We start from the raw sequence: 21,960 nt of genomic DNA on the forward strand, positions 1-21,960 counted from the left end.
TGCCCGGTCTCAGTCCAGGTGTCCTCTCAGCTCTCAGCAGAGCCTGGAGGAGAGTCCACCGCCGTCTAGGGGAGTTTGCACTCAGCTAGTTCCCCGCACCAGGCAGTGCCAGTGCGTCGTAAAGGGCACGTCCCTTTTCAGGCACTTGAGTTTGTGTTAAAATGTCTCATCTGTAGAGAGAGAGGTGAAGAATGGCCAGCCGTTAGCCAAGCGCCCACAAGAGCTTGAGTAAACACGAGCAGCACAGTTAGAGTCGAGGGCCCCTCCCCGATACATCACTGCACACGAATCTACCGCTAAAAAGTCTGCAGCTTTGTTTTGCAAGTTTACACCTCTTAAAAATGGTGTCACATGGCAGCTTTTTTGGCCTGCTCTTTTCGCTCAGCACCGCCGGGGCGCTTCGTCCACACTGAGCGTGTGGCTTGAGTTTTTTGCTTCCACAGCTCCCTGCTGTCCTTTGTGTGCGGACAGCGACTTGTCCTTCCTCCGCTGGCAGTGGGCATTTAGGACGTTGCCGCGTTTTTGCTCTCGGCGTCACAGTGAGCGGTCACATGGATGTCCCCGCAGGCAAGGTCCAAGTGTTTCTCTAAACTCCTGCCCATTTAATGTGACCGTGTAGGTTTTTGAGCAGGACCAGCCTGGAGAACACCACCACCTCTTCTGTTCGCATGACCCCGGAGTCTTGATCAAAGCTGCTGGGGGTCCTGCGTCAGGGCCCTCGTCAGGGGTGACCTTTCTGCTAGGCTCCATGGTACCGCCTGAGCCAGGAAGCTGGGTGCGTGGGGCGGGGGCTCCTCAGGCACAGGGTCCGCTTGGTGGGGGCACAAGCCAGGGGGAGGACCCAGGGAGACCCACCTGATGAAATTGGGCCCACCTGGTCATCCAGGGCGATCGCTTCCACCTCCCGGTCCGTGCCTCTGTTTAAAGAAACCTTATTTAATATACATTACTGATTCATTAGCATTGGATGCACAGCCAGCAGCACCTGAACTCACCATCGGTCCGTCATTGTTGGCGGGCTTGTGTTTGCGGTTTCACCTTACTTGCCGAAATGTGTTTGTAACCCCCCCCATCAGTACTTGGGGCACCTTCGCAGGTATTCGTGAACATGCCCAGAGTGACAGAAATTTTTGAGTCTCCCAACACATTCATTCCCACTGAGGCAGAACAAGACTGTAAACCAGCATCCTTTCCACGGCTTGTTTAGTGATGCGTGTTTGTACCTTTGTGCTTCTTGCGGGTGTTTTCGCTCTTGGTCCCAAGCATGGAGCTGAAGTGCTGGCTAGTGTCCCAGGCACAGGAAGGCTGTGACGTGCTCACAGAGCACGTGTGAGATGAGCTCCGCTCAGGCGAGATCAGGTACTGCTGGCCGTGCGTCCAGTGCTAATGAATCAGCAGTGTATATTAAATCATTTTTCTTTCTTCTTTTTTTTTAAATATTTATTTATTTATTTATTTGGCTGTACCGGGTCTTAGTTGCGGCATGTGGTATCTTTAGTTGCGGCATGTGGGCTCTTAGTTGCGGCATGCATGTGGGATCTAGTTCCCTGACCAGAGATCAAACCCAGGCCCCCTGCATTGGGAGCTCGGAGTCTTAACCACTGTGCCACCAGGGAAGTCCCTAAATAAGGTTTCTTTAAACAGAAACACACATAACATGAAGTTACAGGTGATGAGTTGTGACCAGAGGCTCACAGGAGCCTAACCCCTGCGTGTCCCCAGAGCAGTGGCTCAGTATTTACTAGTTCGGCGTCTGGGCGACTTTATAGCACAGAACCACTGTGAGTAACGAGAGCTGACTATTCCTGTGGCAGGCAGAACACCACCCCCCTACCCTCCACCAAGGTGTCCCTGCCATTATCTGGAACCTGTGAATGTGTGACCTTGGCAGAAGAGACTTTGCTGGTGAGATTAAGGGCATGGACCCGGAGGTGGAACCGATGACCAGGTGGGCCCAATTTCATCATAATGGCCCTTAAAAGTGGAACCTCTCCCTGCCTAGTCAGAGGGAGACAGGACCATGGAGGAGAGAACCAGAGGGCAGGTGGCACAATAGGCCCACCTTGCTGGCTGTGAAGACGGAGGACGAGGCCACAAGCCAAGGAGTGCGGCCGCCTCTAGGAGCAGAAAAGGCGGGAAAGCTCTAGAGCTCCCAGAAAGGGACATAGCCCTGCCAACACCTTGGTCTTCGCTGGGGAGAGCCATGTTGGACTTATGACCTCCTTCAGATTTTTGTGCGGCTTAGGAAACGTGTTTTGAGTCACTGAGTTTGTGGTAATTCGTTACAGCAGCTGTAGGAAACTCTTACAGGTCCCTGCTGTCTTAAAGCTTTGTCTGGATAAAGGTTTTCAGCTCAGCATTGAAGAGTGTGTGTGTGCGCGTGCACGCATGCATGCGCATGTACACACGAGCACGTGTGTTTCATCCTCCCTTAGCTCTCACCTCCAACTTAACGGCTGGGGTCAAAGAGGAAATAGGAGCGATTTGCTTTGCCAAGCTGATGGATGGGTGCTGTGGGAAGAGCGGGCCTCCCACCGAGCCATCTTCGTTTTAGTGCTCCATGGAAGTCATCCCCTGGTTCTTGGAATCCCACCTTGGTGACTTACGAGCTAGTGGACTGATAGGGAATCCTCCATCGTCAACTTGAAAACCGGCTCTGTGTTCAGGTTTTACGCAAAGAGCGCTGTGGCCCGTCTAAACCTCTGGGAAATGCCACAGTGGGATTTCGACCAGCATCACTTCCCATCCACTGTAGAAAAAGGTCGGCAGTTCTCGAGCCTGATAGCGTGCCTTTCTTCCCATCACGGACACTAGAGGCTCGTGCCAGGCAGCCTTCACTAATCACTCCCACACCTTCAAAGGGGACGCTTCAGAATCACATTCTGGGAGTTGGTTTCCAAGCCGGCCCTTAGCGCCTCTGTCCTCTGCATTGGTGCAGACCCCGCGTCCTCCGTCTCTGCCTTTCCTCACGTCATGTCCTTTTCTCCCATCCTTCAAAGCCAAGTCCAGGGACATCTTGTAACTCCTACCTGGTTCCCTCCCCACAAGGAGGAAGGGGCTCCTTATCTTAGGTCCTTAAGGTAGTGCCGTTTTTGTGTGAGCTTGTAGTATCTATCTCTTTTTCCCTCTACTATACCTGGCACATATAAATATCTGTTGAATGAATAAGGGCAACCTTCTCAAGTGGGGAGCTGGCCTGCTGACTTTGACCCCAGACATTCAGCCCCATCCTGCTCTGATGGAGCAGGTAAGCTCAGGGCAGGAGAGTGTCCCAGACACGCACAGTGGCTGAGCGATTGAAATAGGGCAGATACGGTGACACAGGGTCCTATGACACGCGCCCTGTACGGAGAAACCAGGGATGACTCACGAGGAGGTGACCTGGACCCTGGCTTTGAATGTGGACACGGGAGGGAGAAGGGAGAGGAGGATGCAGATTGTCCCCAGCAGGCAGCAGAGCGAAGCCCCCAGTGCTGGGGCTTCCGGGTCACTGGCCTGCCCTACTGTGTTCTTGTTCCTCGTCCGGGAGTCCGGACACCGCCTGTCTGTGGGCTCAGTCCTTCTAGGGGAGCAGAGGTTGGCCTGGGTGTGGGGGGAGGCCCTGGCTACTAGACCATCATCATCAGATGGAGAGAGATTTGAATATGCTTACGGCTCCTAGCTCAGCAAGTGGCAGCACCAGACACGTCACACGGTGACAGCGGAGAAGCAAGGACGAGGGCAGGGCTGCTTTACTCCTGGAAAAATCAACATAAAAAGGCATTGCTGAGGGAATTCCCTGGCGGTCCAGTGGTTGAGAATCTGCCTTCCACTGCAGGGGACGCGGGTTCCATCCCTGGCCGGGGAACTAAGATCCCACAGGCTGCAGGGCAACTAAACCTGCATGCCACAACTAGAGAAGCCCGTGCGCCACAACTAGAGAAAAGCCCCGCAGTGAAGAGCCTGTACACACAATGGAGACCCAGCGACCTGTGTCATCATGGGTCGTCATCAGCACCCAGTTTTACAGTTGAGGAAACAGAGGCTCAGAGGGGTCCACATTCTTGTTAAGTGACAGTGCGGTGACAGAGCCGGATCCAGTCCCCATGCTGTGGTCCACACCCCCACTGCTCCCCTGCGACCCCAGCCCTGCCTCAGGACCTCTTGGGCAAACCCTTGTTTTGGCCTGTTACTGACACACCTGACTGGCGGTGTTCTCCCCTGGGCTCCTAAGGGCGAGGTCTGCGTTATCTCAGCAAATACTGATTGCCCATCACCTATTGGGCGTCAGGCCCCCTGCTGCTCTACTAGCCCCATCACAGCAGCTGGCAGCCAACGGGAAGTCAGTGTTTGGGGACAGGGTGTGTTTGGGTGGGGAGGCAAGGCTCTCCCAGGAGCTGTTGCTGGAATGAAGGTGAGCTGTGGCGGAGGAGACGGCCCCTGAGAACTGCTCTTCTCTGTCTGTGATCTAGGGCGGGGTCCCTGGGAACCCCTCAGTCGGGTGCTCACCCACCACTGGGGTAGTTACAGGCAGTAACATCAGGGAGCGTGTGCGCCAGGCCTGATGTGCGTCCTGAGAAGGAGAAGGCCCACCCCCTCTGCCACTGCAGGATGGATCGCAGCCGGGGACAGGAGCGGCGGCTCTGGTGCCCACCTGGCCCCAGCAGGCCCCTGTTGATCTCCTCATCTGTGTGCTGAGATTCCTTCCAGTTCAGGGTTTCCAGGACTGACTCTGCAGGTTAGAAGGGCAGGTGCCCCTGGACAAATAGGGTGGGGGTCAGGAAGAGGAGCGGCCGTGCAGGGTGACAGGGTGCCGGCATCTAACACGTGGCCTAGTGTCGCAGTGCCCGTCGCTAAACTTCAGAGGGGCTGGTCCGCTGTGCCGAGAGGGGCGGATGGCGTCACCTCCTCTGGCTTGCCGTGTGCTGTCCTGGGATCATGACCCACCCGGGTGCTTCTGGTAGCCACGCCTGAAGAAACTGGTCTCAGTGGCCCTGAGTCACCTGGTGTCGCCGCCCTGGAGTGACAGGCGAGCCGTGGAGCCAGGTGAGGGTATGTTCCTCAGCGCCCACTCAGAGCTTCTTCCTGGAGCTCTCTCGGAGGAGCGCCCAGGCCGAGCTCTGCCCTCCCCGAGAGGCCGCCCCCGATGATCCTTGGAGAACCTAGATGTGCGGCCCCTACGGCTCCAGCCCGGCCCATTTGGGGGCCATTTCCCTCTGGCCTTCAGAGCCTGCTTGCTTGTCAGCCTTCCTTTCCCGTGTCCTGTCCTCCCAAACTGCAGGCACGTGCCTTTCACAGGGAGCGCGGTCCTCTGGATGCAGGCCAGCCTGGGCCCAGCTTGCTCAGATTTTGTTCCTTTGCAAACTTTCCCTTCACCTTCTGGTGAGGGGGCCAGCTGTGGGCAGACCCTGGGTGGAGAGTGGGGAATTAGACTGGCAGCCCCCAGGCAGAGTGCCGCCTAACTTGAACTTCCCATAAGCGACGCAAAGGAAAGTTGGGGATTCAGGGGTAGGGGGTGCTGTCATCCGGCCGGCTCCTGGGTCTGCAGCCCTCCCAGTGCTTAGCCACTATGGAATGGCGCCATGAGGTCAGACCCCTGTGAGGTCGTTCCTTCCTCCCATGGGGCGCTAAGTATCGACTAAGCACTTCCTAGTCTCAGACACCGTTCCGAGTGCAGGTACAGCAGTGCTGGGGTCACTCACTTGGAGTTCACAGTCCAGTGGGAGGAGGGCTGTAAACAAAAAAGAGGGGCTTGAGAGAAGGATGAGTGACGGGTGGGTCGGGGGAGGGGGGAACCAGATGGACAGGACCCAACCACGGGAAAGTCTGGGGCAGAAGGGACAGCAGGGCAGAGGCTCTGACGTGGGGTGAGGTGGGTGCCTTTGTGGAGCCTGGTCCAAGGTGAGGTCCAGAGGGGGCGGGGGTTCTGGCCTCAATGGAGGAGGTGCCATTAGTGTGCTGGGAGAGGTGGCCAGTGGCCAGGTCACTCCCACCTGGGTAAGGAGGCGGGTGATGGAGAATCAGGAGGGCTTCCTCGAAGAGGTGGCTTCACATTAGTTAAGTGTCTCAGAATGGAAGTGGTCGTAGAGATGGGGGGATAGCATCTGTGTTCTAAGGAGGTCGGGGCCCTGGGCTTTTAGATCGTTCTGTCACCTTAGCTTGGTGCTGTTGGGGTACACGTGGCCCTCCGTGAGACTCGTGACCTGGTGCCTACAGCCTCTTATGTAGTAGGCTGTGGTGATGGTGTTGGATACAGGGTCTGTTCCGGTGCTTTCTGGAGGCCGCACAGCTGTGCGCCTCGCAGGGTTTCCAAGTCCCGTTTCCTGTCTCTTCCTGAAGGGCTGCTCTTGCGTCAGCTCTGCCATTGACAAAAGGTGAGTTTGCAGGACACCTCATTTACTCTCCTGTGGGGACAGAAGTTTGCTGTGCTGCCCTGAGAGGGGATTTGCGGGCGGTAGCTCCCCAACCGCACAGCCCGGCACAGCACGCGGTCAGTGGTGCGGAGCGGGCGCGGCAGGACTCGGGAATTTATTACCTCATTTGTTTGTGGATTGGGTGTTTCTTTTTACGAGTTTTCATCTGAAATTGATTTTCCTGGTTGTGTGACATGCAGCCTTCCTGCCTTGTCCCCGAGATGAGAAATTAAAATGCATGAGGCCGGTTTATACCCAGGCTTCTCAGCTCTGGCAAGAGTTCCAGATGAGATTTGTTCCTAAGAGATGAGCCTCAAGCAATTGCTGGCCTCTCGGTCGTTGGGTAAAAACCCTCGGCACAGCCTGGGGTGCCGGCTGGGATCAGGCCCCCCTGAGAGCCCCTGTTCAGCGGGCTTGTTCCCTCCCTGTGTCCTGGAGGAGGCAAAGTCCTGAGCCCACACCCCAGTCTGCCGCCCAGATTCCTCAGCCAGGCCCTGAGGCTTTGGCCCTCACCTCCCCCGATAACATTTGGGGCAGGGCCCGTCTGCTTCTCCCCCACATGAGCTGCATCATGTCCTGCGCAGGGGTCTGTGTGTGACTGGTGTCCTCCTCCCTGAGCAGCTCCCGGTCCGGGGTGCCACTGGTATTCATAGAAAGCTCTGTGCTATTCCAGGGGCTGTGGCCTCATGCCACCCTGGAGTGGTGGGTATCGTGTGAGAGACTGGAGTTCCAGAAGGCTCAGGGCAGAGTCGGCCCTCCAACGCACGCCTTCCGCCTCCAGGCTCGTGCACTTGGTGTGGTGTAGGGTGTCATCCTGGGTGGTTGTCCCCCACTGTCACTGTCCAGGAACAGCTGTGGTCCTCTTGACCGCCTGCTCCCAGGGGCTGCGATGTGGCCTCACACTTGCTGGGACGCTTCCCCAGCCAAGCGGGAGGGGTGGGATTTGCGGCCGGATCCTGAGGGCTGGGCCTTGTCTCCACAGCACCCTGACTGCCCTGGCCAGTCTTTGAAAATGAGGAAGCAACGCAGGGAGATGCAGGGCAGCCTCCAGAGCAAGGTGGTTTAAGACTTTGGGCACCCAGTTACCCCTCCTGTATGGCTTGGTCTCACACACACACTACACTACACTACACTGCCTGGCCCTGGGAAAGGCGGGTCGCCTCCTGGGGTGTTAGTTGCTCCATTTATAAGGTGGAGATAACTGCCCAGAGGCTGCAGCTGGGCCAGATGGGTGCTGGAGGTCCCCAATGGCTCTATCTCTTCCTTTTGGGGCTCCATCCCTTCCTCAAGGTTGACAGAAGGGCTGGCAAGGCCGCGGGTCCAAGGAACAATGCAGTCTCTGCTGCGTTTCATAGAAACATTAAAAGATGCACATTCTGCGGTCCCTTCTCCCCTCCAGCAGTCCTACCTCCTCCCACAAGCCAGAAGTGCTTCAATTTGAAGCCTGCTTTCCACACCTGTCCCAGCACCCAGCAGGGCTCACTTCCTCCCCCAGACTCTGCCAGATGACCTGGGGAACTGGTTAACCATGAATGGAAGCAGGGAACACTTCTTGTTAAGTGCTTCTGCTTTCTTGTGGAGGAACTCGGCATTTTAATGGGAATCCCAGGACCAACCATCATTAGAGTTGAGCCCGGGCTAACGCTCTGGGCCGGGGGGTTGGTCCCCAGAGGAAGTGCCCACCCCTCCACAGCGCACCGGGAGGGCACTCAGGCCTGTGGCTTCTGGCCAGACAGGCTGCGAGGGGAAACACTGGCCAGCCTGGGCCCTTGTGGCCGACACTCAGCTGAGCTCCACATGGAGGTCGGGCCAGGCAGGGAGTGAGTTCTTTGTCACCCCATCTCCAAGGACTGCTGGGTCACCTCGGGGTGAGGGAGGCATTTTCCTCAAACAGGGCTGAGGCAACAGGAAAGGCACCGCACAGCCACCCGTGTCTGCCCAGCCCCTCACTCCTCCTCCAACTTTGGGTCCTTCTGAGCTGCCACTCCTCTGCGAGGCCAGGAGAGGACCCCCCAAAAGTAAGGGGCCTGGGTGCTTGGTCAGATGCACTGGGCTGGGTGATGGCGGAAAGCAAGACACACGGGGTCCCTGCGCTCGGAGATGAGCACGGGCGCGTGGGAAGCTAACGGGGGGTCAGGCCAGGCCTCAGCCTCCAGCCCCTGCAGGAGGAGGGGAGCAGTCCCAGGATTGCAGGAGCTGGAGAGGGCACAGACCCTGACACACAGAGGGTTCTGGACCCAGCTCTCGGGGGCTGCCGTGGGCAGGAGGCCCAGCAAGGCCGAGGGGAGAGCAGCCAGGAGGGGTCCTGGGGAAAAGTGAGGAGAGTCTGAGCCAGGGCAGGGCAGGCCTGGTTTACACACAGGGGCCCTGGTGACGGATCCGGGGTGCTTAAAGCCAGTTTGAGGCCCCATCGGGAAAGCAGTGTCACAGCAGTGGGAGGTCTGGCAACTTGGTCATCAGCCTGGGGCTGAAGGGGCAGCTCTCTGGGTGTCTGCCCTGGGTGAACCTCTGGCTGCTGGTACCAGGACCCACAAAGCCTGCAGATGCAGAGGTCGGGGCTTTGAGACGATGCTGAGGCTACACCTCAATCCATCTCGGGACCGCCGTCCCCCAGCTCGTCACTGCCTTGACAGTCACTGAGCGACTGTCCCCACGTGCCATTGCTGCCTTCCCTAGTCCATTCTTTCCGACGACGGGTTCCTGCTTTGCTCCCACTGCCCGTGCCGTGTCCAGACCAGACTCTCAGATTAAGCCGGACGTGACTTTGAGGGGATTTTTCTCATGTAACGGTTTCCCCCCCTCATCTTAGCAGCATGTGGCACGCAGGGGAGCAGCCACTGGGACTCACATGGCGTTCAGCTTGCTGCCCACCAAGCCAGCCCTGGGAAGGTTTGGGCAGGGAGGCGGGAGGGGCACCACGGGGCGGGGGCAGAGAACCAGGGGGGTTCAGACTGCAAGAGGCTAGCTCAGACCAGGCCCCCTGGCCAGTCTCCTCTCCACAGAGACAGCCAAACGCTTCCCCCGCCACCACCTGGGGGACCCTGCAGCTGGCTTGTGCCTGCAGCCTCGGGGACCTGAGGGGTTCTGCTTCTGAGCCAGTATCTCAGCTGCTGGCCTCAGGCCAGAGGGGCCGTCCCTCCTGCTGAGAGAACACCTTGGGCTTCAACGCCGCTGTTTTTGTGCTGCCAGAACTGGGTTCCAGATACACCCCGACACACTGCTGTGTGGAGGGGCGTCTGTGGGCCTGTGTCTGCCCCTTGGGGCCAGACCTGGTGGTCGTGGTGCCCAACTGGGGGTTTTCACGGGAGAAGTAACTTCAGAAGCCTTTTCCTGCTTGATTATTTCCACTGCTCCCGTTCACAGAGCTGCTTTTTAAAACCACGTAGCTTTGATCCCTAGGAGGAGAGGAAGTGTGTGCCCGGAGGCATGAAGGGTACCAGCAAACCGGGAAAATTCCAGAATTCCGGGTATGCTGAAGGAAGTTCTGACTTGTCAGGACACTTCCCTCTGCGGAGCTTGACAAAGCGGGTGGTGACTTATTCTCCATCAGCTCACAGATATTTACTAAAGACCCGCCACAGATGAAAGCTCTCCTGCTGCCAGAGCCCTCAGGCTTCCTGCTGGCCCGCCTCCTTGGGCTGAGGAGTTGGGTATGAATAGTGTTTCTGTGGCCTCTGCTTCAGTGGCACCTCTCCCTCATCCCTTAGGGCGGTGGCCCGGCCCCACACCTTGTGGCCTTTACTCTCAGAGCCACGTGGGATCCAAGCTGCCTGGAGTCCAAGTGCCGCCCCCGTCGGCAAGCATTTCGTACTCACAAGGGCCCAGGCTCTGGAAATCATCCCGACACGGGGGCCACTGGAGGTTTCTGGGCAGGGACGGACAGGAGGCTTCAGCGTGGCAGTGCACCGTGCACGTTACCTCCCCAGAAGCACCCTTGGCTCGCCTTTCCAGAAAGGGCGTCAGTTAGCCAAAGAGTGCACCCTCTGGTGTGTCTGCCAGCAGCTCTGAGTCAGGGGCCCAGGGCCCAAGCAGAGAAAGGAGACTCGAGAAAGCCAGCGGCTTCGTGTGTCGGCCGGGTAGCAGGCCATCCTGGGCTCTGCTCGTGTCGTGGGCTCTCCAAGTCATGAGACAGAAGACCATAAAGGAAACTAGAAGGGGCTGCTCTGAGGTGTTTGGCAAGCGGCTCCCAAGTGTTGGGAGGCCAGCAGGAAGGGGAGTAGCAATTGGAAGGGATGTAGAGGTGAATGAGTCCATCCCTGTGTCGCTCCCTCCCGTCCCTGTGCCGTCCTCCCCGTTCAGGAATTTCTTAGCCCTGCCCAGGAGTCATTGCAGTTGCCTCCCGGGACCTCCCACGTTTGGGCATTCTGCACACAGGCAGTCTGCCTCCTCCCCACAGCCTCGGAGGCCCCGTGCCCTTTTGGCAGATCCTGCATTGCGGGGAGCAGTGAGGGACGGACCGACCAGTCCAACAGCTCTGGGCGCAGCTCCCAGCTTCTCCACTTTCAGCTCGCAGCCTTGCTGTTCCACCTCTTACCCCGGGGTTTTCCTCATCTGTAGAATGGGTGTGCAGGTCCCTGCATTGTCATTGCAGAGGGGTGACAATCAATGGCAGGATGTATGCAAAGCGCCCGCACAGTGCCTGGCACGTGGAGGATCAGGAATGGCAGCCCCTGTGCCCCTGAGCCTGGGTCTCACCCAGAACACCATGTGCCTGCCTGGCCAGGCTCTGCCTGCTGGAACCCTGCCCTTTGAGGTCCAGCTTGGACAGCACTGGCCCCCGCAGCTCACCCAGCCAGGAGCATGTTTGGCGTGTTTAAACCTCCCTTGCAGCTCTTATCACTGTGTCTCTGTTGTTCTTATCTCCCTCGCCAGAGGGGCGCTCCTCAAAGCCAGCACAGCCTCTGCCCTGGCAGCCGGTAGCGGGCCTGCCCACCCCCTCCCGACGGTGGTCGCTAACTGGAGCCGGAAGTGCTCATACCTGACAGCCTTGGGTCACAGCGCCTCAGCCACAGGGCATTCACTGGCCCAGACCCGAGGATGGCCGGAACGGGACCGCATAGCAGGGCGGCTGGGCCTGGACCCCAAGGCTCTTTCACCCCCATCGCTTTTTCTTTTCTTTTTTAAATTTTATTTTTATAAATTTATTTATTTGTTTATTTTTGGCTGCGTTGGGTCTTCATTGCTGCGTGCAGGCTTTCTCTAGTTGCAGCGAGCGGGGGCTACCCTTCGTTGTGGTGCACGGGCTTCTCATTGTGGTGGCTTCTCTTGTTGCAGAGCGTGGGCTCTAGGCACGTGGCCTCAGTAGTCGTGGCACGTGGGCTCAGTAGTTGTGGCTCGCGGGCTCTAGAGCGCAGGCTCAGTAGTTGTGGTGCACGGGCTTAGTTGCGCCGTGGCATGTGAGATCTTCCCAGACCAGGGCTCGAACCTGTGTCCCCTGCGTTGGCAGGCGGGTTCTTAACTCCTGTGCACCACCAGGGAAGTCCTTCCATGCCTTTTAGTCCAACTCTCCAGCCAGTGCCCGAGAGCAGCTGCCCCCAACGCGTGCCCCCTCCGCCTGGCGCTGGGCTCCTCACTGATGAGGAGGGAGGGAGAGGCGGGGGCTGCTCTGTTGTAGCACGGGGTGGGGGCAGGGAGAAGTTAGCCAGGCGGAGGGCAGGAGGGGAGTTGGGGGAGTTGGGAGAGGATGGGGACCTCCGCTGTTAACCTGGAGCGTGGCAAGCGGCCCCACAGAGCATATCGGCTGGACGAGGCGCGAGGGTGCTGAGCAGGACGTGCAGAGCATCCATCCTGCGTTGCGAGGCCCTGAGCAGCCCTGCTCTTCTCTCTCCCGGCTCCTCTGTGCCAGCCTCCTCCTGCTGCTCTTTTTACTTAAGCTCTTAATTCGTCAAAGTGGATCGTCTGCCCCGGTCACCGAGCCTGCAGATCGGCTGTTTATTTTCCATATCATATTGATCAGGTTTCCCCGCTGAGATGACTCAATTACAAGGCCTCCCGTTGGTGCAGGATTCGAGCTTCCGCTGCCCCTGAGGGGCCACTGCAGCGTGCCTGCCTGGTCTGGGGCAGCCGTTCGTCCCCACGTCCCTCCCTGGGGGAAAGAAGGTTCTCCTGCCTTCCTGTTCTCTGCTCGACTCCTGGAGCGGCTGTCCTGCCGGCTCTTGGCATACAATGTCTTGTGTTTTCAGATTGTTCCACTGCGCGTTCTTTGTTTCTCTCCCGCGTGTCAGATTCCTCGCTCCTCTCCAAACATGGCCAAGGCTAGAAGGCTGAAGAACGCCAGTCCTTGAGAGAACAGTCCCTTCTCCGAGTGGTCTTTATTATGAGTGCCCACGGGTGCCTTGCATGGGTGGAGGTCGTGTAGGTGCTCAGGGATGAAGCCCCATCTCCGTTCCAAGTTCGCTCACTTTCCAGGTGCCTGGGGCAGGTGTCCTCAGACCACACGGCTCCACTGCTTCTCTGTGTGAGAGCCTGAAGTGGGTGCCCTCTGCCTGTCGCAGTCACTTGGGGGTCGTGTCGTCGTAAATCTGACCATTCAGAGTCCAGGTGGGAGCTGGGCTGGGGCCGTCGCTGGCGGAGCAGTCCGAATGGGTCAGCACACGGGGAAGCAAACAGGTTGGGGTCCTTCCACTTTCTGGCTGGTAGTAACCACCTCTGCAGTCTAAGCTGCAGTTTGAACTGAGGGGGACCTGGAGCTGGAGCCCTGGAGGCGCCTGCAGGCTGAATTGCAAGCAGGGCACGCTCCTCTCAGAGGTTAGAAATAATATAAGGGCAGTAACATAGGTCAGACCAAACATACGGTGGGGGGTTGGCTCATGCAGTTTCCCGGAGAGGTACCGCCAGAGGGACAGGCTGCAGAGGGAGCCTCCTGCGGGGCAGAGGTGTGCAGTCCCTGGTGGGTCGTGCGCAGGCCAGCAATACCTCGATAGAGCCGCCATCACAGGGTACGGACAGACACAGGAAGGCCCGCGCTCAGAGGGTCACAGAGCAGCAGTCACTCAGCAGTCCCACCTGGTGGCTGGTCTCAGAACCACTCGTGTACCTTTTTTCCAGACAGCTGCCTGGCCTCCTCAGAAAGGACCCTGTTCTGGGCCTTCATGGGACTCACGGTCCCTGAGCGCCCTGCCAGGGCGGAAGTGAAGCCAGGCGTGCAGGTGGGGAGCCAGGCTGAGATCTGAGAGGCCCGTGTGACGGGCAACAGCGAGTTCATCTCCGAAGGCCGCTGCCAGCTTTGGCCGAGCGCAGCCTCTCCACAGCGACCCCTCAGCCCTGGCTGTCACCTGGCGGGGGTGGCTGGGGCCGTGGCTTGGCCTGGGCCCCACGTTCCCCCAGGGAGGCACCCATATGGGTTTCACAGTGGCAGCCAGTGTGGGCCCACTGCTGGTGACTCAGGCTCCCACCCAGCTGGGCAGGCCCAGGAGGCCATGATTTCCACACCGCCGTGGTCACGGCCCTGCCGGGGAGTGGGCAGCGCTCACCCACCCCCTCTGCTGCCTCCCCCACCCCGGGGGGGGTGCCTTGGCTGACGAGGCCAGCCCCTCTGCACTGCGGGCCGGAGTGGGGGGTGGGGGGGCGGCAGCTGCAGAGAGAAGAGTGGGCTTCAGCCCGCGGGGCCCCTGCCAGGGCTGCGCCTCAGTTTCCTCTCCCGCAGCCGGGGAACACCGTCAGTTGTGGGGAGTGCTGGATGCAGACGCTACACGTGAAGGTGTTACTTCCATGGCGGTGCTGCTGCTCTTGCCGGCCCCGAAAAGGTGTGTGCGGGGTCCCCGAGCAGGACTGAGCGGCAGAGTCCTGGCCTCCCACACAGATGGGGCACTCCCCGCCCTCCGGCCTCCTCCTGGGGGCTCCCCAGGCCCCTCCTCTGGAGCACAGCCCAGCACTCAGCACAGCCTCCCTTTGCTGATGCTGTTGCTGTGGTTGGCATGTGGCTTGCTTTTTCCCACTTTTCCCTTTTGGCCTTTTGTCATCCTTTCATCCACTTGTGCCAGTTCCGGACTGTGGGCCTTGGAGAGAAGGGACCTGGGGCAAATCAGCCTGAGGGACTGGAGCTTGGAGCTCCCAGGTGGGGGTAGGGCAAGGAGACTGGTAGGGACCCAGATGTTCCCAGCACAGCCCCCCAGGTGCCAGAGCAAGGAGGCCCCACATGGGAGCTGTCAGAGGGCTCCCAGGGAAGATGGGGAGGTGACACTCCTGGAGGGCCTGGAAGAGGCTGTGGGGTCTGCCTGTGCCCTCTCCCCTCAGAGAAAGGATGTAGTCCCTGCCAGCAGGGGCTGCTCCCTGGGGGCGCCCATGTCCCCTGTACTGAGCAGGCCCTCGGCCCGGAAAGTGTGGTTTTTGAGCCCCAGCACTTCAGCTACCCTTTCAGTTCACCAGAAGTGTCTTGTCTCACATCAGACACCTAACTCATTTCCCTCTGGCAACCACTGAATTTGAGAACGTCCTGTTTTACCATAATCAAAAGAAGTGAAACTGCCCCATGAAATAAAGTATAACACCCCAGAAACACCTAGGAGAGACCAGGGTCTTTCCTTATAAAGTCAAAAATGGGAGGGCAGCCCCTGCCTGCCCTTGGAGGTCCCCCAGATACTGGTGCATGGTGGAGGGGCCCTGAGCCAGCCCTGCTTCCTTTCTGTGCCCCATCCCCTCCTGGGCTCCCGGGGTGCAGCTGCCATGAGAACACTGACTTGCAGGGGCATGCAGCTCCCCCCAGACTCCCCTTGACCCCCGGGGGGAGAGGCAGGGATAAAGGCCTATAGGCTAGGTCTGCCCTACAGTTCTGTGGTTCCCCTGGAGAAACAAGATGCGTGGGGAAAGTAACAGCAGTCATCGGTGTGGGCAGCATGGGTGTCGCAGGAGTACCCCAGAGCACACACTTGCACACAGCAGCCTACGGCAGCCTGGCCACAGCTTGGTGAGTGCACACCTGTCACCCCATTTTACAGAGGTGAAAACTGAGGCCCAGTAAAGCTGATGGCCCAAGACCACACAGGTTAGGGTTAGGGTTAGGGTGCCTTCAGGAGCCCCGGGAGCGGTCCTGACAAGTGGGCAAAGACTGCTGCTGGCCACCAGGAAATTGTGTGTGTGTTTGTGTGTGTTCACACCCGTGCACGCAAGAAGTGACTTCTGGGCACCACAGTTGGCCCGTGTGGGGCAGGTCTTCCCTCCCACTCGGCGCTTGTCCCATGGCAGTCCTCATGTTCATTTGGCCTCAGGACCTGTTCGCCTCTCAGAGGTGCCCCTGGCGCGTGCAGACCCTTGGTCCCCGAGAGTCCTTCGCAGAGAGGCAGGAGTTCAGTGGGAAAGGCAGGCCACAGTTCCCTGAGCGAAGGGGCTTCCGTGAGCCTTGGCGTCTCGCTGAACCACAGCAGCCCCGTCCGGGTGTGGGCCCCGCGGCCCTGTGAGGGGTGCCTGGACAGTCTGCACAACTCCGCAGGGGTGGGGGACCCTCTTGGGGGCTGCGGAGCTGCCAGCGCAGCCTGACCAGGTGGGCGCAGCCAGGGTAGGCTTCCGGCCGGAGGAGCCCCCGGCCCTGGGTTTGCAGGAGTATGTGGGTTTGGAGCAGGAGCTCGTTTGGCTTCCCGTTTTGCCATTGGCTGCCACGTTCAGCATCCCTGGGAAGCCATCGTGGATGCCTGAGCCCTCGCCCTCCTCCTCTGAGGCTCACACTCTCTTCCCTCCTTTTGTTCCCCAGCTGGTCAGTGAGAAGGTCGGAGGGGCTGAAGGGACCAAGCTGGACGATGACTTCAAAGAGATGGAGAAGGTAACAGGAGAGGGATGCCTGTCTAACGCTGGCAGTGTTACCAGCCCCCATAGGCCCCGGCCCTGGCACCCGGGGGGAGGCGAGACCTACCGGAAGGGTCTAGGCGGGTCGCAGGCCTCCCCCTAGCCCAGAGCAGGCAGTGGCGGGGGCACAGCACAGCCAACAGCAAGGAGGCAGGGAGGCGAGGCGGCCCCCAGAAGCAGCGGGCAGTTCTTGCGTGGGCTCTGAGGCGGTTGGGGAACTGGGGCCAGGGCAAGGGCTGTCCAGGTGCTCCTGGTTTGGCCTCAGACGCCCTGATGGTTTCAAAACCCTACACGTGGACTCCCTTTACAGAAGGTGGATGTTACCAGCAAGGCCGTGACAGAAGTGTTGGCCAGAACCATCGAGTATCTGCAGCCCAACCCAGGTAGGGCACCAGCCAGCTGCAAGGGGTCTGCCCCCAGCTCCTCGGGTCTCTTGTCAGTCCAGAATCTTCTGGTTACCGGAGCATGAAGAAGCAGTGCGTGGGCCCACAGAACTGAAATGCCCAGGGCTAGGCAGGTTCAGGCATGGCTGGATCCAGGCATCCAAAGGATGTCTTCAGGGTCATGCGTTTCCTTTCTGCTTTATCTGTCAGCTCTCGCTTTTCACGGCAACCCTAGCCTTAAGTTATCCTTAGAGCTAATGGTCCCAGCAGAAAAGGGCATCTTTTCCCCCCAGTCAACTCTTTGGACCAATTTGAATCAGGTGCCAGGCCCCAGCCACAAGCCTGTCTTTGGAGCATGAGGTGGGGTCTCCGAGGCTGAGAGGGAGGCAGGGACTTTTCCTGGAGAAAAATCCAAATGTTGGTTCCTGTAGTGAAAGGCAGAGGATGCAGGACAGGCAGCAAAAGCAGCTGTGTCCACCTGAGGCCTTCGCTGAGGACAGACTGGAGCTGGCAGAGGTGCAGGCACGCCCCTCACCTCCCGCCCCCGGTAGAGGTCTGCACTGGGGCACCTGTGCCTGTCCACACCTCTACCTGCCTACCCCGCTTCTCTGGGGGTCTCGAGGAGCTGGCCCCCTCTCCTGCCCACTGCCAGTACTCCTGCACGAGGACCAGAGCAGCGGGGGGACGTCTCTTCAGGAGGTTCTTCTCACGCTCTGGTTCCTCAGGCCGAGGGAGCACTTCAGAAATAAACAAGCACCCGGGCAGAGGGGGGCAGCTGGCAGTCTGGTGGCTCCTTGAGAGACCACACCCACCCGGCCCCGCCCTCTTCTAGCCTCGCGGGCCAAGCTGACGATGCTCAACACGGTGTCCAAGATCCGAGGGCAGGTGAAGAACCCTGGCTACCCGCAGTCGGAGGGCCTGCTGGGCGAGTGCATGATCCGCCATGGGAAGGAGCTGGGCGGCGAGTCCAACTTCGGTGAGGCCCTGGGGAGGCTGGAGGCGGGGGCGGGCCTGAGAGCTTGGGGCCAGAGTCTCTGCTGCCAGCAGGCTGGCACTTCCCCGTAGCTTGAGGATCTTCTCCAGGGTGGCTGGTCCCCTGGACGAGGGCTGCCTACAGCATCACGGCCATGCAAAAGCCACCCTCCCGGCCCACGGTGGACCTGGGTGCCTTCCAAGAGGTGGGAGGGCGGCTCGTGAACACCTGTCACCACCGGCCCCCGTGGTTCCTGGTCAGACTTAAGGGTCCCTTGTTTCGTTCTCTGTTTTGGTGTCCAGGTCCTTGGCCGTGGGGTGTGCCTCGGCCGCGCAGGCCAAGGCCTCCTGTGACGGCTTCCTCCGCCACCCCATCCTCTCCCCAGGCGATGCCCTGCTGGATGCCGGGGAGTCCATGAAGCGCCTGGCTGAGGTGAAGGACTCCCTGGACATAGAGGTGAAGCAGAACTTCATCGATCCCCTCCAGAACCTGTGCGACAAGGACCTGAAGGAGATCCAGGTATGCGGGGCCGCTCCAGGCCCACCCTCGCTCCTACCCCCTCCCCCCACACATACAGCCCAGGCCAGGTTTCCCAGCGGGAAGGGCTGCAGGGCATCAGGTGGCCCTCCCCGAGGTCCCAGGCACGCGGTGTGACCCTCGTCCCGGCCCCCAGCACCACCTGAAGAAGCTGGAGGGCCGCCGCCTGGACTTTGACTACAAGAAGAAGCGGCAGGGCAAGATCCCTGATGAGGAGCTGCGCCAGGCCATGGAGAAGTTTGAGGAGTCCAAGGAGGTGGCCGAGACCAGCATGCACAACCTCCTGGAGACTGACGTACGTGTGTAGGCCCTGAGCCCCTCCCCGCGTGCACCCACCACACCGGTCTGCCGGGGACCACTCTGGGGGAGCCCCTGAGACACGAGCCCAGCGGCGGTGCCCACTTCCCAGTGCCAGTGGGCAGCCTGTTCAGGGTGTGAAGGGAAGGAAGGGGGAACAGGAGGCCCACAGGAAGCCACTGGCCCACTGAGGCTTTGGGGTCTCCTCAGGCCCTTCACCCTCCTCCGGCTGCAGCTCAAGGGTCAGGCGGGGGCTGGGCCCACGTCTGGAACAATCTGGGAAGGCTTCCTGCAGGAGGCAGCCAGAGATGGGGGCCAGAAGGAGGGCAGCTCTTCAGCCCTGGCTGGTCCCTTGCAGATCGAGCAGGTGAGCCAGCTCTCCGCCCTGGTGGATGCCCAACTGGACTACCACCGGCAGGCTGTGCAGATCCTGGATGAGCTGGCTGACAAGCTCAAGCGAAGGTGGGCCTGGCCCCCTGGCCTTCCCCGCGGGAGCCCCGGCCCACCCTGCTGGCTGGGAGGCCCGGTGGCTGGGTGCTGCGGCTGCCAGGGCAGCCCTGGGGGACCCGTGAGACGCCCCCGCCCCTGGACAACCCAGCCCCACTGTGACACGTTCCTTCCAGAGCAGCGGGGTTACTTCCTTTTCAGAAAGAATCCCAGGCTGCATGAGTCGGGGCGGGGGTCCCAGGAGGGAGCAGGACCTCATCATGCTCATCCTGGTCCCCAGAGGAGAGGCTTGGGATGTCCTGTGGGGAGAGGGTTTGGCCAGCCCTGCCCCTGGGGAGCCCCTTCCTCTCTTTCCCTGTCTCCAAGGGCCATCTTGCAGTCAGCAGCGTCCAGGGCCTAAGAAGGGAAGCCCCGGTGGGCGGTGGTTCCCTGGTGAGGGGTGGGTATCTGTTGGGCACCAGCTCCCCAGCCGCCACTGCCGAGGAGCCTTCTGGGTGCAGTAGGATCAGGCCTGTAGGCAGCCTTGGAGATATGCCTGGGGGCCCCCCTCTCGCCACCTCCCACGTGCATCCCGAGTCCCGAGGCAGCAGCATAAATAGCTGGGGTTGGAGGCGTTGTTCCCTGACCTCGACACGCGAGGGCTCAACAGGTGCCCTGCAGTCGCTCACAGGCATCCTTCCACATGCAGGATGCGCGAAGCCTCTTCGCGCCCCAAGCGGGAGTATAAGCCCAAGCCCCGGGAGCCCTTGGACCTCGGAGAGCCTGAGCAGTCCAACGGGGGCTTCCCCTGTGCCACGGCCCCCAAGATCACAGGTAATGGAGGAGAGGGCACCACTCTGCCCCAGGCCCCTTCGGGGGAGCCCCTAGCCCACCACCCATCCAACCGCAGGGCCAGTTCTCTGCACAAGGAGCCCCAAGGATGGGCACCAGGCCCCACGCCAGCATTCTCAGCCCACCTCTGTTCTTTGTCTGCAAGCAGCTTCGTCATCTTTCCGATCTTCCGACAAGCCCACCCGGACCTCCAGCAGCAGGAGCATGCGTGAGTGTCCCCAAGGGGCCCAGGCCCTGCCCCGTGCCCCTGCCTCGGTTTATGATGCCGCCTGCTAATCTGTGCCCCAAGGGTCCTTCTCCACCCCTTCTCTGGTAGAAGTGGAGCTGGGCTTCCCTCTGTTCCAAGTGGTACCCTGAGAGCTGTGTGCTTCTGGTCACTATCACCCTGATGCCACTGGGTGTCCCCAGCTCCTCCCAGGAGCGTTTTGGTGACGACTCACAGAGCCCTTTTCCCTCCCCTTGTCACTTGGCTCCTCCTGATAGCAGTGGGGGCCACAGGGGAGAAAGTGGCTCTCCTTGGGGGAAAGCAAGGAGCAGTGAGTAGGCAGGACAAAGGGGTGGGGGGGAGGGGAGAGGAGGCGACATCCCCCTGCGCCCCCACAGGGGCAGGTGACAGCCTGGACCTCCCCCCGCCCCCAGCGCCCCTGGACCAGCCGAGCTGCAAGGCCCTGTACGACTTTGAGCCTGAGAACGACGGGGAGCTGGGCTTCCATGAGGGCGACATCATCACGCTGACCAATCAGATCGACGAGAACTGGTATGAGGGCATGCTCCACGGCCAGTCTGGCTTCTTCCCCCTCAGCTACGTGGAGGTGCTGGTGCCGCTGCCCCAGTGACCGCGTCTCCATGGTGTGTCGGCCCGCCGCCCCTCCATCCAGATCTCTGCATTCCACGGGCCCCCGCAGCTGGGCAGTGCTCACAGCCTGCGGGGCGGCCCACTCTGGGCCTGATCCAGCCCCAGGGCAGCGGGGCCCCTGTTTACACTAGTGCTCACCCCCGGTGGTGGGGGCTCCCTTCCCCACTCCACGTGGCCGTCTTGGGGGCTGGGCAGTGTTCCTCCTTCCTGCTGCTCACAACTCTGCCCCCCCAGCTCCGCCCGCCCCGCCCCAGGAGGCTCACACTAAGGTGCTCTTAGAAACACTAACTGCTCCCACCCCTCCAGGGACTGGTAACTCAAGGTGGGCCCCCCTTCTCTCTCTCCTCTCTTCTCTCTCTCACTCACACACACACACACACGCATACGCATCCTCTCCCACCTCCATCCAGCCCTGCCCGGAGACCTGCCCTTAACGGGATAGGACTGAACATCGGTGTGATGGGGTGGTCTGGGCGAGACCCCTGTTTGAGACTCGCCACCCTGCTTTTAAATTCCCCCCGGACACTACCAGCCCCCTCCAGAGCTCCCTAGGCCCCTGAGTGCCTACAGATGCCACCTTCCTGGAAGGGTTTCACCCCTTTCTTCTGGCTGGGGACTTGGGGAAAGACAAGCCTGGGCTTCTCAGGAGCCAGGGCCCCTAAAGACAGGCCATCTCCCCCCTGCAGGGCACTAAGCAAGCCCCAAACACCCGTGCCCACCACCGCATCCCAAGCCAAGCACATGGAGCATCTCTGGCACAAGCTGCCAGCGTGCACGTGCGTGCACACACACACACACACACACACACACACACACACACACACACACACACACACACACGACCACGGGAGCCCAGCCTACACACATACATGCGACCACGGGAGCCCAGCCTACACACATACATGCGACCACGGGAGCCCAGCCTCCACTATGTGGACGGTCAAGCACAAAGGCTTTGTTAAGTGAATGTTCCCAGACCCCTGGCTGCTGGGACCCTTGGGGGAGTCACGGGCACCACCCTGGTGAGCCAGCCACCATACCCTCTTTGGACAGTGGCCCAGGCCGTCTCCTCCAGACCAAGGTAGGCAGCTGCCCAGACCAGCAGGGCCCCAGCCCTGCACCCACTTCCCCTCTTGCCTAATCCAAAACTTGGCTAAACAGGGGACCCCGGGCCTGGTTCACATTCCCCTCCTCTGGTGACCCGGTAAAGCCCCCAAGGACACCAGGCCCTCCCTGCTCCTCCAAGAGGCCCCTGGTCACCAGTACCTGGAGGAGAGACAGCCATCCCAGCCTAGGGCAGATCAAAATGTAATCCTGATTTTTTTTAAAAAAGTATTAAATGTCTCTTTCTACAGTCTCTTGCCTGGTTGTGGTGCAGGGTGGGCCCTCTCGAAGGGGTCTCCAGCCAGGGTGGGGCCCACATGAGCACCAGCCCACAGAGAGCCTGGGAGGGACGGCTGTCATCCG

General features: G+C 60.1%; 1 protein-coding gene across 2 annotated transcripts in view; it reads left to right on the plus strand.

Annotated features, from left to right (window-relative positions):
* The window catches only part of SH3GL1 (SH3 domain containing GRB2 like 1, endophilin A2), a 32,318-nt gene extending 10,461 nt beyond the window's left edge, over positions 1-21,857 (plus strand). The window contains exons 2-11 of one of the 2 annotated variants that reach the window (XM_079916754.1): positions 14,038-14,137; positions 16,078-16,146; positions 16,480-16,552; positions 17,385-17,528; positions 17,911-18,044; positions 18,199-18,357; positions 18,718-18,821; positions 19,495-19,619; positions 19,786-19,845; positions 20,277-21,854. In XM_079916754.1, the coding sequence (XP_079772880.1) occupies positions 16,138-16,146; positions 16,480-16,552; positions 17,385-17,528; positions 17,911-18,044; positions 18,199-18,357; positions 18,718-18,821; positions 19,495-19,619; positions 19,786-19,845; positions 20,277-20,473 (1,005 nt within the window). In that variant the 5' untranslated portion in view covers positions 14,038-14,137; positions 16,078-16,137 and the 3' untranslated portion in view covers positions 20,474-21,854. Of the gene's footprint in view, positions 1-14,037; positions 14,138-16,077; positions 16,147-16,479; positions 16,553-17,384; positions 17,529-17,910; positions 18,045-18,198; positions 18,358-18,717; positions 18,822-19,494; positions 19,620-19,785; positions 19,846-20,276 lie in introns of both variants that reach the window. The other variant, XM_079916753.1, reaches the window with a different exon arrangement.
* Positions 21,858-21,960: the final 103 nt, after the last annotated feature.

The sequence above is a fragment of the Stenella coeruleoalba genome (genome assembly GCF_951394435.1).
Source record: "Stenella coeruleoalba genome assembly, chromosome: 3".
NCBI classification, from domain to species: domain Eukaryota; kingdom Metazoa; phylum Chordata; class Mammalia; order Artiodactyla; family Delphinidae; genus Stenella; species Stenella coeruleoalba.